At 40.5% G+C, this 13,216-nt stretch overlaps 1 protein-coding gene across 2 annotated transcripts in view; it reads left to right on the top strand.

Annotated features, from left to right (window-relative positions):
- slc9a1a (solute carrier family 9 member A1a) overlaps positions 1–12,421 on the top strand; it is a 29,979-nt gene extending 17,558 nt beyond the window's left edge. Inside the window, exons 6-13 of one of the 2 annotated variants that reach the window (XM_063878915.1) lie at positions 1,346–1,435; positions 3,433–3,503; positions 3,934–4,110; positions 5,068–5,197; positions 5,709–5,810; positions 6,422–6,503; positions 6,765–6,821; positions 7,620–12,421. In XM_063878915.1, the coding sequence (XP_063734985.1) occupies positions 1,346–1,435; positions 3,433–3,503; positions 3,934–4,110; positions 5,068–5,197; positions 5,709–5,810; positions 6,422–6,503; positions 6,765–6,821; positions 7,620–7,915 (1,005 nt within the window). In that variant the 3' untranslated portion in view covers positions 7,916–12,421. The remainder of the gene's footprint in view (positions 1–1,345; positions 1,436–3,432; positions 3,504–3,933; positions 4,111–5,067; positions 5,198–5,708; positions 5,811–6,421; positions 6,504–6,764; positions 6,822–7,619) is intronic. The other variant, XM_063878916.1, reaches the window with a different exon arrangement.
- Positions 12,422–13,216: the final 795 nt, after the last annotated feature.

Genomic DNA, 13,216 nt, shown 5'->3' with positions numbered 1-13,216 from the left:
AGGGATGCACCAATTGAAAAAATGTCGGCCGATGTTAAGAATAACATTTTTTGCCGATACTGATGCCGATGGCCGATGTTTTACTTTGTAAACTGTAATAGTAGCATAATGCAGACTGAGGCAGCCTATCCTTTTAAGAGAGAGAGTGGAGGATACGTGTCATGTGTGCATGTGTAAGAGCGAGAGAGAGGTTGAGCGAGCCATAGTAAGTTTCTGGAAGTTAACGGGAGAAGCAGCAAGTATAGCAAAGTCACAAATATAAACGACGGCCTCTCAAGAACACTGAATGATGGATTTAATTTACCGATCCTGCAGACACCCGCTACACTTGGCGGAAGTCCTGCAGCATGCGCAGTGTGCAGCAGCAGCTCCTCACAGAGGAGAGGAGACGCCCCCCCTCCCTCGAATGACTTTAGAAACAGAATCAGCCCATAGATCATGGTACATGTACCATGGTATTTTTGAGAGATAGTACCATGGTACAAACCATTACTATATATGTGCTATGGAACAAATACCATATTATTAAATATACCATGGTACTATCTGTCAAAAAATACTGTGGTACATGTACCATGGTACTATGGTACGAGTACTAAGGTAACATTTCTTATGGGAGAATCACAGTCCTTTAATTCGTCCCACAGAGGGGAAATTTAAATTTGCATTAAAGTTACGGCAGACCCACAGTCACTGTTCTAATCCTTCAAAAATGATGCACTGACTTCAGATTTGGAAACAATGACGCTAACGCAGCAAAGCATAAACTCCCGATCACGTAGCAAAGCATAAACATCCGCGACTGCCATCGGTGATATCACCTTGTTTGCCGATGCGCCGATGGTGGTAAATAGGGCTAATATCGGCCGATGCCGATGTCTCAGCGATGTATCGGTGCATCCCTACTTTGCACATTTTATCATCCTCTTACTGTGCTTAGAGACTTACAGGAACTACATCAGGGTTGTTGTGAAAAGTTGTTTGAAGATCTGCTGTTTGTTAATCCACCATTGTGACATTTAGGAACTGCCATCATTTGAAGTGGCAATACAGTGCTTATGCTCGACTTGAAAGAATGAATAAACGAGCATGGTGAATCTGTTGTAGTTATATTTTATTGTATTATAAACCAGAAGAGATTTGTCAGTATTCAGAGTAGTGATTTGAATGTTTTACCCCCACAGAATCTCGAAACATTACAGACAGCACTGTGAATCCACATGCAACCTTCATATTTCACTCCTGAATACAAGATATATCGCTGATAAGAGCCTATTTCGGTGTTTCTGCTAGGGTCAGAAGGTGAATAATGAATTCTCTTTTGTTTCTCTCATCCTTTGTGCAGGGCATGACCATCAAACCCCTGGTGGAGCTGCTGGCGGTGAAGAAGAAACAGGAGGCCAAGCGGACGATTAATGAGGAAATCCACACGCAGGTACGACCTTTCCCCCTGCACACATCCTCAGCCTTCCTGATTACAAGCTGATGACTCTTTATGGTTTATGCATATGAATAACTCAGAGCCTTTTTATCGGGAGTTGATGAATAGAATTTGTTTTGATCTTTTACCGAGATACCATGTTTCACCGCAACTACGCATTCTCATTTACTGTCTTGTTTTGTCTGATGTTATTCAGCAGATATAAGCATACATAGTTAAAAACGGTATCCGTCACAACAAGGGGCAAAAAACTACCAACAGCCTTTACACAGAGAAACAGTAACATACAACAACATGCAAACAAACAAACAAAATAACATAATTTAAAATATAAATAGTGGTGGAAAAAGATTAAAACATCTGATTGCGAAGGGGATGAATATTCGGAAAGCGGATCATTTTAATAGCAGTAGTCCTCCAGTAACAAGCCCTTGAGGCCATTCAGGGCATCAAATGTTGATTGCTGCTTCCACCTACTGGCTGTGTAGTGGTACTACATCTTATCCAGCGTGCTGTACAGTGTACAGTTGCAGCATGGGAAATATCAATCCAAAGTATAAACATTTCTTAATATTTTATCATGTAGTTATATAGTATAGTTATAACTTGAACACTGTATGTCACACACAGTTGTTTGTTCTCATCCACAAGGGCTACCAAGTCCAGAGGTTAGTGATAAAGCTATTAATACAGCTCAGATATGAACACACACACATTCATAGACACCTACACACAAGCAAACACGCACACAGCTACTCTCTGAGGCTTTGCAGTAAGTCATCAGTGCTCAGGGCTACAAGAGCAGGTTGTCCTAATGGCTTCTTCTCCACCATAAAACACCAGTGATGTGACCTGAGGATGCAGTCACACCGGGTACCTCCCAGCATTAAATCAGAAATAAAACACTACCCAGTTGTCTGGTCTGAAAGGCTATGTAATTATTTATTTATTTACCAAAGTTGTACCTGCTTTTTGTGATTTTACTTGATATATTTGTAACTGAGTTTAGGATTTGAAAGGTACAAAATGCAGTTTCCCACCTTTTTAAAATGTCAGTTTTATGTCAAATGGAACTGAATATCTTGTTTTTTAAAGTGACAAAAATCCTATTTGAAGGCATTACCTTGAACTTTTAGACGATAAATCAATAAATCAGCACATTAATTGACAAGAAAATGCATCCTTGGTTACCTATAATCATAAAAAAAGACCGTTGACATACAGTTGAGCAAAGTGTACTGTTGAAATTAGGAGCTCCAGAGTCAAGATGTGTGTAGTAAAAGAGGAATACATTTAGGACATGGTGTCCGTGTAACCAGGGGAGCATCCCAACATTATCCTGTATATTCCCACCCTTGAGCTTCTGAACGGATTTTCCATACAGTTACGTCTTTTCCAAAATGACCTTTCCAACCCCGCCCTCATTGCTGTGCAGCCTTTACATATATCAGTCTCTTCTGACAAGCAGGAGTAAATGATGTGGCTCCGCTTAATGACTTGTTTCCATAGTAACGCTGCATGTCAGACAGGCATCTGCAGACAGAGCACCAGGGCGACCTGCGGCCGGCTGCGGTCTGACAAACAAATGCAATTCTAAATTTCACTGAGCAGGCATGCAGGCACTGCTAATGAACACGGCCCCATCGGTCAGCCGGCTGCTTCTGGTTCTCTCCCACCACTTCAGCTTCATGGCTGGTCACCTGCTGCTGTTAATATTCATGTTGGCTTGGAGGGTGTTATTAGTGAAGGAAAGGTAACTGTGGTGAAGCTAAAGTAATGTCTGTGGTGCCTGTGATTACAGTTATTAATACTGTTCGTCATACATTATGGTTTTTAAAGCAAAAACCCAACAATTTGCCTTGGCATGTTTAACAATAAATGAACATCAACCACAGAGAAGACGAGGCTCAGATGGAGCGTCTGATTCAGTCTTCCTGTTGGGTTTATGTTGGTTTGCTTTTATAAATGTTTTGCCCCTTTTTTATTCCCAGTTCCTGGACCACCTCCTGACTGGAATTGAGGACATCTGTGGACACTATGGACACCACCACTGGAAGGACAAGTATGGATTATACAGTTAACGCTCAGAGTAATCTCCGCCTCTCGTCTTGTGCAATGCTCAGTCAGTCTCTCCTTTGCTGTCACTGACACAACCACTGAGCTAAGCATATATGAATATGCAAATAAGTGTATGACATCATCCAGCAACTTTGAGTCTTTAGGAGCTAGTGCTATCTACAATTATTAGACAAAAGCTGGCAAAATTGCACAGGAAAAACTGCATTTTGTTGAGAGGCGTAACCAATGTCAACACTGATGGCGTCTTTATTCTGTTGCCATTACATTGTGCATTCAGCATCTACTTCATAATACTTCTTCCAATATGCGTTAGAGATTACCAACCTCTAATATCTCCCCGTCATGTTCTTTCTCATATGTCTGTCATTTTCCCTCGTAGTTGTTCTCATCTGTAACTCATTTCTCCACTCCAGATTGAACCGCTTCAACAAGAAGTATGTGAAGAAGTGCCTGATTGCAGGCGAACGCTCAAAGGAGCCACAGCTCATCGCCTTCTACCACAAGATGGAGTTTAAACAGGCCATTGAGCAGGTGGAGAGCGGAGGAGGAGTCAAGATGCCATCGGCTGTGCCTTCCACTGTTTCCATGCAGTAAGTATGAGCATACACTCTGTCTTCTGTTACCCTCTCAGAACACAGAACTGTCCCGAATTCTTTAAACCTTGGAGACCACTGCCACTGGGACATATGTCATCAAATTGTAAGCAGGTTTCAGCTCTGTTTTTGTCTGACCCAACTCCTGAGGGAAATATCTGTTCATTGTTCATGTTCATTTCAGTGGATTTTTCTTTTCTAACACCTTGTTTTTTCTGATTAAGTAAAAGGTCTTCTTAATGCATAGTAATATACAGGTCCACCCTTTCAACCACAGTAGTTTCTGTCAAAGTTTTACATGGAACGGAAGTAACAGTTTCGTTTTCATACGTGGTTTAATACCGCACTCTGTTGTCGGCCGTTTCATTTATAATACATGGAGGGCTTTATTAGGTTTTATTCCATTTTTTCGTTATTAAATATTGAGAGACCGGCTAATGGATGTTAGTTCTAAGCAACTAGTATTACATTCACAGCATTTGTATTATCGCCTCCTCTGTGGTTTGTGAAGAGGAGGAGTCTTTGCTTGTCATTACTCAGGATGCTTGTATGCTGTAACCTTTAAAAAACACTGGGAGCAGCTGTATAAGCCTCATTACACACATCTGCAGCATCAATTAGTCCGTCTTAACACCCAGCCTGTGTACATTAGTCATTTTTTACTAAATGTAAGTAAGATAGTTTGATACATTTGTAGAGATCGGCAGTTTTAAGAATTAGTTTGAACTTGTTCCCTATATCTTTAACATAGAGATAAGACAAGAGCAGTAAAGGCTGTCAACTGAATAAATTCAACAGGGCCATTAAGACCATGGAAAAATCACTTGACACTTAACAAGCCTCTTGCTATTAGTCTTTTGATCATTACATAGCAGGAGAAAATAATCGAGGGAAATGGGGTTGTGTTATCGTCTGTAGTCCACACACCCTCACTTTTATCCTGCATATTCTCAGGAACATCCAGCCAAAGAAGGCTCCTGCTCCTGCCAAGCCTGCAGAGAAAGCTCCGTCCCAGCTGCCTAAAGGCCGAGAGGAGGAGATCAGGAAGATCCTCAGGAGCAACCTTCAGAGGACACGGATGAGGGTAACACCGATAAATACATACCCTGTTTGTGTCTGATGAAGATGTATTGCCTTATATTGCGGGGCTCACTGATAAACTAGGTTATATGGGACTATGGTATTGATTTTACTGAGTTAGAATTAAATCAGTAGCTCCACTCATAAATTTTTAGGGAGTGGAAAATCACTTCTCATCGATTTAAAAACTTAATGTTCCCCTGGGGTTCATCACAGGACTCTTTTTAACATGTCTGCTGCAGTGCCTTGAGATAAACAGGAGCAAACAGTCCCACAACTTTCCATTTGAATATTTCTCTGTTGATCATTAAATGATCCTCTTAAACTGAGTGGTTTATTATTCTGTGAGCATTTTTTTATACTAAAGGTTATTTGAGTATAACAACAAGTCCTCATCCTCTACTCACAATTGTTCTAGTAAGTTAAAGGTCAAAAGCTGCCACAGGGAAGCAATGAAGACTATATCGTGGTAACGGATTAAACTGAGAGGTTTTTATGTGTGTTTTCTCTCTCAGCTGCGCTCATACAACAGACACACTCTGGTGGCTGATCCGTTCGAGGATGGCTTCGGTGACTTGCTCATCAAGAAGCAGAAGATGATCGAGCTGGAGAAGAAGGTATGATTATCATTATATGTCATTATCCAATCCGTCTCGGTGAGGGTAACACCTCAAATGATTAGTCAATCCCAAGGAAGACACTTTCTGATAAGATAGGTGCGTTAAACAGAAACAGTTTTGCAATTTGGTGAATAACAGAAGGAGTTATAATGCAGGAAGGAAATAAAAACACAGAGGAAGAGCAGCTCTTGTCGTTCTGTACCGGCAGTTACATGAGTCAGCCAAAACTATGATTTATATTCCAATTAAAGTCCACCTTCAGTCTCCATAATTAGTTTCCTCGACACAAATGGGGTCTGATTCACTCACACAGCCGAGTGTTCATAACACAAACTTCTGTTCCATTATCCTGTAATTGCATAATGCAAATCGACTCGTTTTAGGTGAATTGAATATGCCAGAGGCCAGTGCAGACGCCAGAGGATTCCTGCAGAGAAATCAACACATAGTTTTAATGAAGGGCCTGTAAGATATCGATTAAGGATGAGTCTCTGATATACTGCTTTAAAAACAACTTGTGTGTATGTTTTCTGTGTCATAGTGAACCTTTACAAAAGATGCAGGCCAAAAGCATCACATGAACGTATATTTTCCCTGTGTTTTCCCAGATTAAAGACATGAATAACTACCTGACGGTGCCTGCAGCTCCCCCTGACTCCCCGACCATGTGTAGAGCCAGACTGGCTTCAGGTAAACTCATCCGTCTCAGCTGCAGTCAAACACCCAATACTAAAATCAACCAAATGAAAACAATAGGAGAACGTTTCCCATGTCACTGACAAGACCCAACGGGATGATACGGTATACTTTGTCGGGCTCACAAGGCAGCCTTTACAAACCATTAAACACTGCAGAAAGCACCACTGCTGCAGAAATAGATATTTCCCTCCTGATGGAAATATGTTTGCATGAGGCTGCCAGCATGTAAACCAGTGTGTGGTTTCATTTTAGGCAAAGATTCTGATTTCAAACCTGCTCAGCAGCAGAAGGGAAACAAAACCGGTCCAGGTATGTAGTGAGTGTAGAGAAGATTCCTTCTGACTTGATAACCCAACAGCGATCCTAACATGCATGTGTCAATCATGTTGTTGCTTGTTAACATTCATTAATTATCATCACTAACTAGAGATCTCATGACATGGCCACATTTGGATGATTTATTTTAGCCGAGAAATAAAACGCCCTGCTGTCTTAGACGTTTTAAAGGTTCAGTGTGTAGGATTTGTAAGGAATAATTGGGCAAAATAACTGTTTCCATTAGTAGATAACCACCTGAACAGCATTTGTGTCCTTGTTGGCTTCTATTTTGTGAATCTGTGGTAGTGCTAAGGTCTTAATTTCCTAGTTTCTTTAGTACTCATTATTGTTAGCTTTGAGTGCGGTGAAGGTCCTAAAGAGATGCCACAGTTTTTCACTCAGTGGATCACGTACCTCAGTCTTGCAAAATGAGGGAAAAGAAACGTGTTATTCAGTTGGGTGCCATCTGCAACCTCACCACTAGATGGCACTAAATCCAACACACTGAACCTTATCTATAGGTGAACTGATGTCCAGTATGTGCTGCATTATAAATCATTGTGACTGACTGCATTATTATTGTTGTGTTGTGAATATTGGGTCTATATAAGGTGTTGAAGCCCCCTGTTGTCCTGTTTGTGCAGTGGTAGATTTGTTGACCTTAATTTGTGTTGTGTGTTGACTGCATTCTCCCACCATTCTACATTGTAGTTTCATGCACGCTCATGGACGAACACATTTAAAGCCTTCTTCATGAAGCTCACTAATACTGTCTCCTCCTGCCTGTAGACCCACAGGCTTTCAGAACGAAGCCGGAGTCAGACAGCGTGCCGACCATCCAGGTGGACCTGGCCTCTCCTCAGTCTCCAGACTCCGTCAACGTGATGGATGAGTTCAGACGGGCCGGCCAGGAGCAGCGGGGAGAGGAGCGGGAGGACGAACAGGGCCTGATGATGAGACCTCCCTCGCGCCCTCACAGGTCAGGTGAGGCCGCCGATGGCAAAGATCCGCAGAAGCTGACGAGGTGCCTCAGCGACCCCGGCCCCAGCGCCGACGAGGAGGAGGACGAACCCTTCCTGCCTTGATCCGGCCGATGTGAGGGGGTCACCAACCACCTTCACTAATCAGAGAGCGGGCTGCTTCACTGTGCTGCCCAAAATAGTCTCTTTGGTTCAGAAACCTATCAAGCCAAAACTGCTAATGCTGTACGAAACCACACACACAAAGCAAAGGGAGTGTGAGAAGAGAAAAGAGCCATCAGTTTGTTGTTATCATTGCTCTTTATTTTTCTAAGACCGGATGGGAACAGCTGCTATCTGAGAGATGGTGGAGTTTATGGTTGATAGTCTGAGACATTCAGCAAAGAACTATGCATAACCAAAGGTTTGGACTGTTTGACTGACGATGTCATTTTTACTTTAGTGTCAGACTGTTTTCCTTTTTAATGACTGGATAAGTGTTGGGTTTTATGTTTTTCCAGGAATTTTAAAATAGTTTCTGTCTCGATTTGAGACATTCTGGGCCTCAAGTCCTACATTTAATCAATAGAGCAAACTGCTTCATTCAATCCTTTCATTTCAAACATAGCACATGGGTTTAAGGTGCTTCTTTTAAACCGGTATCTCACTGAGACTCTTCTTTCATTCTGTCACTTGAAATCGCTGGATATTCAAACTTTAAATAGTAGCTAGGTTGAAATACTTTTGCCTTACTTTGTGTAAAACCTTTCACTTGGTACATTTTAATCTTCGTGTTTTTTAAAGTTTGTTCTATTTATTTCAGGGGTTCTAACATCTGTTTTGAAATCACGTCTGTGTAGATGTTTTTGGTCATGCTTACAGACCTGCAGCCTGCTTTAACGGCTGTGTAGCGAGTCGTCTGGATGTGATAAATTCCTTACTCTTGTGTGAAGGAATTTGCTAACCGGAGAGTGAGGCTGCGTGTTTGGGAAGCTCGTGAGACAGATACACAGATGCTTTGATGTCAGTGATCATGCTTGCTTCCCCAAACTATTCTGAAGTTAAATCACACGTTGTCGTCGTGTCACGTTTCGCCGTAGATGTTTTATATTTTACCTCAATTTTAAAACTCCTCTAGATCTCGAGTTATCAGTAGTAGATGTCGCTCTTAATATAGATGTAAAGAATAAGTGCCGATCTGACAGTCACCATCACACAATATCTTAAACTAATACCTAGTTTTATAACATCAAACTAATTCATATTCACTTTCTTGCCTGTTTGCATCCTTTTTTTCTTTCTAAATGAGTATCTGTGTTCTCCATCACCGCTCAGATTATTACACAAGTAAAGGTTAGCTTGTACAATCCATCCACGCCTCTAAACCTCTTGAGAATGTAGGCATATCCTGGCAAAAAAAAAGTAATTCTATGCAGTTTAGATGTGTAAAATATGTAAATGAAGTTTGAGATCCTATATTTATTAATTCCCTTTAAAACTAAAGTCTTATAATCTTGCACCACATTGAGAAAAACCAGTCAGGAAAAGGTAGATAAATGTGTTGTACAGTGTGTAAAATGATGTGCACCTCTTTCTTAAACAGCTGCTCAGAGATTTAGAGTATCACCTAAATCGCATGACTTGTTGATTCATGTACATTTGAGCATCATGTGCGCCACAGCCCAACAAAACTAGATTGTAAACCTGATAAATATTCCTCCACACAGTAATTATATCACTTCTGTAGTTCCTTCATCCTACAGGCCATCCAAAGAACGTCCTATGGGAAGCAAACTTCCTCACTGAACCCTTCTCTGTGAGTCACTGCTCCCGTTTTCTATCTGTGAGCGACCTGTGAAACCTTCCTGATGATCCTCTTACACCCTGGAGGCTCACATTACAGCTGAGGAGAAAAAGTTTCCCTTTATTCTTCTCTGAAGCATCTGTTGCTATGGTTAATTCAGCGAGGATAAATCCAGATGTGCGAATGTTAAAGTATGATTGATGTGCAGGGTGTTTGGTCCATTTTTTATCTCGCACTTTTTCCTGCTTTCAAAGTCCTAAACGGATAATTGCAGCTGAGAGATGGGAGGGTCAGAGCCTTAAGCATCTAATTTCCCTGTCTGCTCCAATTTGAATTTACTGTCTGAAATGTCAGCGCGTGTGAAGAAGTGCCGCACTGTGCTGAAAATGTCAACAAGGACCGGGTCGAACAGAGAAGGGTTTTGTGAAACCCAGAAGTGACAAGTAAAATGACACGCCACGCTTTTCCCCATTTTTTAAATCCTGCTTTTATCGCTGCTTAAAGGACAGTGATATTTACACGCAGCAGATGATTTACGCTTTCATTTATCCTTCCGCAGCTCAGAGCCCTGATAACCTTCCTCTCAATCTGCGAGGGGTCGTTTAGTTCGCTTCTGGTAGGGACATTTCTATAGCATCTTCCATTTAACGTCAGTTTGTTGCCCATCTCCCATAACTGCTCTGCAGAGACTGATAAGTAGCTTTCAGGAAGGTTATCGCAATTAATTATTGAGAATAACTGAACGCAAAGCAGGGGATACGCATCATGCTCCCACAGATGTATTTTCATATCAACATAGATACATAACATCAGACAAACTCCTCTCCTTTCCAATTAAAACAATCCTCAAAAACAACAGACTATGAATTCCCTCATTACTTTACATTATTCCAAAGACTATCATTTCAAAACAAAACAGTATTTTCATACTTCTTTTTCAAACCAAATGCAATCTCTTTTGGGCAGACATTCTCAAACCTCAGTCTTTTATCCGAAGCGTTACGGTACAGCCTATAGAAGAACCTATTGCATTGTATTCATGTATCGTAATGTCACATACATATTCCCTTTGTTTTGCTTTACGCATGAAACCATTCCGTTCAAATCGCGTCTTCAAGTGAATGCTTGCTATTCTTGATTCCCACACTGGATGTTTCTCTACAGCGCGGAATTGTTTTAAGTGTGGCACTTGTGTTCATGAAGCGAGTCGAACTGACCTACCAACACTGTTGCCTCACCAGCATTCACTTCAGCTTTAAGTTTTTAAATACTGTGTGCTTTATTTGCTTAAGTGCTTTATTGTTGCTTTTATTGTGAAGTGCTTTATCTCGAGACGTCCATTACATCACTCCATGTGCTTTACAGAAGTTTTTAGGCTCAACTGTGGGTTTTTTTTTCTTCATGTTTGTGTTTAGCTGCACTCAAAAGGCATTAATCACCCACACTTTAAACTGTGGAGTTCAAACTTGGGTAAAAATAGGCTGCATTTACAGCTAGTATGATTTTTTCATCAACTACAATAAGCGTGAATGCAGCTACACTGGGATTTTTGCATGTTTTTCAATTTCTGTTTCTGTTGTTTGTCCCCAGGAAACCATTTGTTTCCATTTACTCAGCAGGGCATAACACACCCTGCAAAGATTAAACCTGCTTCCGATGGGCTTAAAGGTCGTTTTACGTCTAGCTATACATATGAGGCTCAAGCAGTCTGAGTTTAACAAACCAAAAGTCCTCTAGAATGAAATTCAACCTTTACATTACTACCCCTTTGGAAGAAAGGCACTTTTAATTGGTAAACTTAGACTTGTTGGACGCTCCTGTTGTCCCTGTATGAGATGATTTGTAATCTTTTGTATGCATTTTGAATGAAATTGTATTCGTCCCCCTTGACTTACATTGACATTGCTTCAGAATGGGATCTTTAAAGAGGCAGTATAAATTGGAAAATAAATCACAGCAACTGAAAACTACCATTTTACAAATAAATTGGGAAAAACACAGACACAAAATCTTAGATACAACTGCAGTGTGCTCAGAAAACTGTTCTCACTAACTTGGTTACATGCAAACAATCCTTTAGGTACTGTAGGATGTTGCCCTGGCCAAACAATTACATCATGGATGACCATTTGATTTGTAATTGCAGTGTAACACGCCCGCCCGCACACACACGCCCGCACACACTCACACAATGACCCGCAGTGTCATGACTCCACCCAAAGACTGTGTTCCTCCTTCCTTTACCTCGTCGTTCTCCACAATTTTTCACCACAACGAGCACTTTAACAAAGCTGGACCTTTATCTCAAAACACCGATGTTTAAGAGAGCAATAAGTGGCTTTAATGTAGTGTACATATAGTGCATGGTTATTATCAGGTGACACATCACAGGGAAAAGGAATGTATTTCATGCTGGGCCTTTATAAACGGGTGTGATTGGGGTTTTTAGTCCTAAAGCAGAGAAGCTGGGGTTTACATCCCAGTGAATGCTACGACTTAAGAGTGGATTATATTTCCCTTTTTTATTCTTTGTCTGTTTTATTCATTTTCATGTGTTTGAATTCATGTGTCAATTTCAATGTTGCAATAATTAAGAGGTTTTTATTATTTTATATACACATAAATGGGAATATATATATATAAAGAGAAAAATGTATTAGAAATTAATTATAATAATGTACAAATCTGAATTTGAAAGTTAACACGTGTGCACTTTCTTGTTGATTAATCTTTAGCTTTCAGCATTCCATTCCTGTAATGACCAGTGAACTAACAAGTGAAACAACGTCAGAAACTATATACCAAATTAAAGATTTACTTTATAGCAATGATGTGTCAACGTCTCATCATTCCCGAAATATGTTTCTATTGTTTTCGACCAAATGATACAAGTTAGTGTAGTGTTCTTAAAAGGCCCTGTAATGCTTTTGGGGGGTTTCCGTTTCCTTTAGTGTGTTTCTGTGCTTGTAAATGGTCTGCAAAGGCTAAAATCCTTGTGTTCTATATTTTGTTAGTCATTTTTTGTTTTAAATATAAAGCTTGACTGCAAAGTTACTTCCAGGTGCATCTACAACCATACTGTAGTTCATTTCCCTTCCATTGGCTAAGTACACCTTTTGATACTATGCATTATACAGCATGTACTTGTTTTTTCATATTTTAAATCTGTCGACTAAATGCCGTGATATTGAAGTATAATGTAAATGAATAGATCAATTGAAGGCAAAACTGTAAAAGTACAGTACTTCTGCAGATGTGTGCTCTTGCTGGTGTGCCCTTAGGCAATAATATGAGGAAGAGGAAGACACTAACAACCTTCCTGCGAGATCAACAAAGTTGCAATAACCTTTTGTGGCCAGAAGGGAGAGTTCTGCGCAATACAATGAAATAATTTAGCATTAGGAAAACAGGCACAACAGAATGAGCAAGCATTACACACAGAGCTGGATTTGTGTATCTGGCGGACATGTTATAATTGGATAGTTTGTTGAGTTTTAGTGAGTCTAATAACCTCAGTATCTGCTTTGTTAAGGACATTTCTTGGCTAAAGGCAGTGTGACAGTTTGCATGGGACTTGTGAGATATGCTGCTATGTGACCCCTGTGTGTTTATTATCTGTTAAA

Source organism: Eleginops maclovinus, chromosome 3, assembly GCF_036324505.1.
Source record: "Eleginops maclovinus isolate JMC-PN-2008 ecotype Puerto Natales chromosome 3, JC_Emac_rtc_rv5, whole genome shotgun sequence".
NCBI lineage: Eukaryota > Metazoa > Chordata > Actinopteri > Perciformes > Eleginopidae > Eleginops > Eleginops maclovinus.
This window is presented reverse-complemented; position numbering and strand designations above follow the sequence as displayed.